General features: G+C 37.7%; 1 protein-coding gene across 1 annotated transcript; it reads left to right on the top strand.

Annotated features, from left to right (window-relative positions):
* The first annotated feature begins 213 nt into the window (after positions 1–213).
* Positions 214–2,732, top strand: LOC145749576 (uncharacterized). The gene is made up of 3 exons (XM_082565376.1): positions 214–801; positions 959–2,497; positions 2,583–2,732. Exons 1-3 carry the CDS (start codon positions 214–216, stop codon positions 2,730–2,732), a joined length of 2,277 nt encoding a protein of 758 aa, XP_082421502.1.
* The last annotated feature ends 601 nt before the right edge of the window (positions 2,733–3,333 follow it).

Below are 3,333 nucleotides of genomic sequence, written 5' to 3'. Positions count from 1 at the left end.
TTTCTCCTAACTTTATAGCGTGTCTATTTGATAACATCATTGACTTGACTTTAGTTCTTTGAGTAACGTCTACTAATCTTGACTTTATTAACTTAGACATTGTGTTTTGTATTTACAGCTCTAGTGTCATTTTTAGTTACTTAAAACCGTAGTTTCGGTCAATAAATTGAAATCATATTTATAACAATTTAAGTAACTAAATAAAACAAATAAATGGATTCGTCTATGAAGCCAGCTAGACTTGATCTGGATCTAAACTCGCCAACTGCGTCAAAAGAGTGGAAACATTGGCGCAGAACTTTTGAGAACTATGTTGATGAATTAAGTTCTGGCCTTCGAGAAAATCAATCCATAGATAAACTAAAAAGGTTGATAAATTGTGTATCACACACAGTATATGAATATATTGAAGATGCTGATACGTATGATCACGCTATTGAGATATTGCAACGTTTGTACGTAAAAACGCCAAACGTTATTTTTGCTCGACACCTTTTAACTACATATCGACAACAGCCCGGCCAATCTCTTGACGAATTTTTACAAAAACTACGCAATCTTAGCAAGGATTGCAATTTTAAACCAGTCACAGCTGCACAGTATTGTGATGAACTGATACGAGACACATTTATAAATGGTCTACATTCAAATATCATCCGACAGCGTCTTCTGGAAAACCGAGAATTAACTTTAGATATGGCCTTTACTCAAGCATCTTCACTTGATCTAGCTCAACGCAATTCTTTGGCATATGAGACCCAACAAGAATTTTCAGCATATGTTGCAACGAAAGAAAATAATGTTTGCATTTCAGAAGATAGCAAGGACTTCAGAAGATAGCAAGGACAGATCAGAAAAAAAATGCTCGTTTTGTGGATATTCTCTTCATGATCGCCGGATCTGTCCTGCTCGTAACGGTATTTGTTACAAATGTAAAAAGAAGGGTTATTTTGCACAGGTCTGTCGCTCTTCATCGACGCCTTTAGTAGCTGCATCGCTTTTTCAGCCTTCTCTGTGTGCAATCCAAAGCGCACCAAATTGTCTGCTTCCAGCTACCGCCTCAGTTGTAATCAAAGGCGAACAATTATCAGCTCTTATCGACAGTGGAAGTTCGAAATCGTTTGTAAATGAGCTAACAGCTAGGAAAATTAATTTGCGTATTTATCCATCAAAGGAAAATGTCTCCATGGCAGTTCCACATTTTCAAGGTTCAACAATTGGAAATTGCTCAGCAAACTTTCGACTTGGTGGTAATATGTACCGCAATGTACAACTAGGAGTAATAAAAGGCTTGTGTTGCGATATATTACTGGGTCATGACTTTCAGAAAATTCACAAAGAGGTTGTGTTCAAGTTTGGAGGGGATGAGTCTTCCTTGATTGTTGGTGACCTAGCGGAATTTTGTGCTTTGGCGCCAGCTATGTCAGATTTTCCTTCGCTATTTTCAAACCTACGTCAAGATTGTCGTCCAATTGCTGTAAAGTCTCGTAAATTCTGTGAAAAAGATAAGAATTACATTGCTAATGAAATACGTAGATTGCATGAAGAAGGAATTATTCAGCCAAGTATATCTCCATGGAGGGCACAACCTTTAGTTGTAAAAGATCAGTTTTCTGGAAAAATGAGAATGTGCATAGATTATTCTCAAACTATAAATATTTATACCGAGTTAGATGCTTATCCAATTCCTCGGATAGAAGAAACTATAAATACTCTAGCGAAATACTCTTGGTTTTCGACGTTTGACTTAAAATCGGCATACCATCAAGTCCCAATTCGATCTGAGGACAAACATTTTACTGCTTTTGAAGCTGATGGAAAGTTATGGGAGTTTAATAGGATTCCGTTTGGTGTAACCAATGGAGTTCCAGCTTTTCAACGAGTGATGGATAAGATTGTAGATGCGTACAAATTGGAAGATACTTTTCCTTATCTGGATAATGTAACCGTTGCAGGTCATACAAAAGAGCAACATGATAAAAACGTACGAAAATTCCTTGACGCTATCAAGTTAAGAAATTTTAAACTTAATGAAAAGAAAACGATTTCCAACGTTTCACAAATAAAAATATTGGGCTATATAGTTGGTAACAAATCAATTGCCCCTGATCCTGATAGATTGGCGCCTTTGCGTGATCTAATGCCACCATTAAGTCCACGTTCTTTAAAACGTGTATTAGGTCTTTTTCCACGTTCTTTAAAACGTGTATTAGGTCTTTTTGCTTATTACGCCAAATGGATTGTAAACTTTGCCGATAAAGTTCATAGACTTCGGCAAGTCAAATTATTTCCGTTGGATGAGAATTGTATTCGTGATTTTAATTCCCTCAAAAAGGATATTGAAAATGCTACTTTTTGTGCTATCAACGAGCACGAGCCCTTTGTTGTAGAATGCGACGCATCAGACGTTGCAATTTCGGCAACATTGAACCAGGGTGGACGACCTGTTGCTTTTTGGTCGCGAACCCTTCAAAGAAGCGAACGTATATATCCTGCGGTAGAAAAGGAGGCCACGTCGATTATAGAAGCCGTTCGTAAGTGGAGTCATCTATTAGCAAGACGTCCTTTTGTCATTATAACAGATCAACGCTCCGTATCTTATATGCTGGATAATAGACGAAGAACAAAAATTAAAAATAATAAAATCCAGTGTTGGCGATTGGAACTTGCTTCATTCAGCTACGATATTAAGTATCGGCCAGGAAAAGAAAACGTTGGGCCAGATACCTTAACTCGCACGCTTTGTGCTAGTGTGTTTACGTCGTCAATAATGGAAATACACAATGGACTTTGCCATCCAGGAGTAACACGATTACTTCATTTTGTCCGGTCTAAAAATCTGCCATTTTCTACAGAAGATGTTAAAAAAGTATGTTCTTCTTGCAAAGTCTGCGCGGAGTTAAAACCGCGATTTTACACATCCAGTAACGGAGTTTTAATCAAAGCCATGCATGCTTGGGAACGCATATCTGTCGATTTTAAAGGCCCGTTACCTTCTCATTCGAAGAATAAATATATTTTAACCGTGATTGATGAGTATTCGCGTTTTCCATTCGCATTTCCTTGCCCAAACTTGACGTCAGCTACGGTAATTAGTTGTTTCGAACAATTATTTTCTTTGTTTGGATTACCAAGTTTTATTCACTCAGACCGTGGAAGGTCATTTATATCAGCCGAATTGAAAGAGTATTTGTTAAAACGAGGTGTTGCAACCAGCCTTTCTAGCCCTTACCACCCAATCGGAAATTCTCAAGTTGAGCGATATAACGGAATTATATGGAAAAATGTTCGTTTATGTTTACATTCCAACGAGTTGCCTGTCTCGCAGTGGGA

This window comes from Corella eumyota, chromosome 4, assembly GCF_963082875.1.
Source record: "Corella eumyota chromosome 4, kaCorEumy4.1, whole genome shotgun sequence".
NCBI classification, from domain to species: Eukaryota; Metazoa; Chordata; class Ascidiacea; order Phlebobranchia; family Corellidae; genus Corella; species Corella eumyota.
This window is presented reverse-complemented; position numbering and strand designations above follow the sequence as displayed.

Coding starts and splice junctions, on each gene's coding strand:
- LOC145749576 (XM_082565376.1), top strand. CDS start 214: ATGGATTCGTCTATGAAGCCAGCTAGACTTGATCTGGATCTAAACTCG. Junction 802..958: donor TTGCAACGAAAGAAAATAAT/GTTTGCATTTCA, acceptor TATTTTGCACAG/GTCTGTCGCTCTTCATCGAC. Junction 2,498..2,582: donor GCGAACGTATATATCCTGCG/GTAGAAAAGGAG, acceptor TCATTATAACAG/ATCAACGCTCCGTATCTTAT.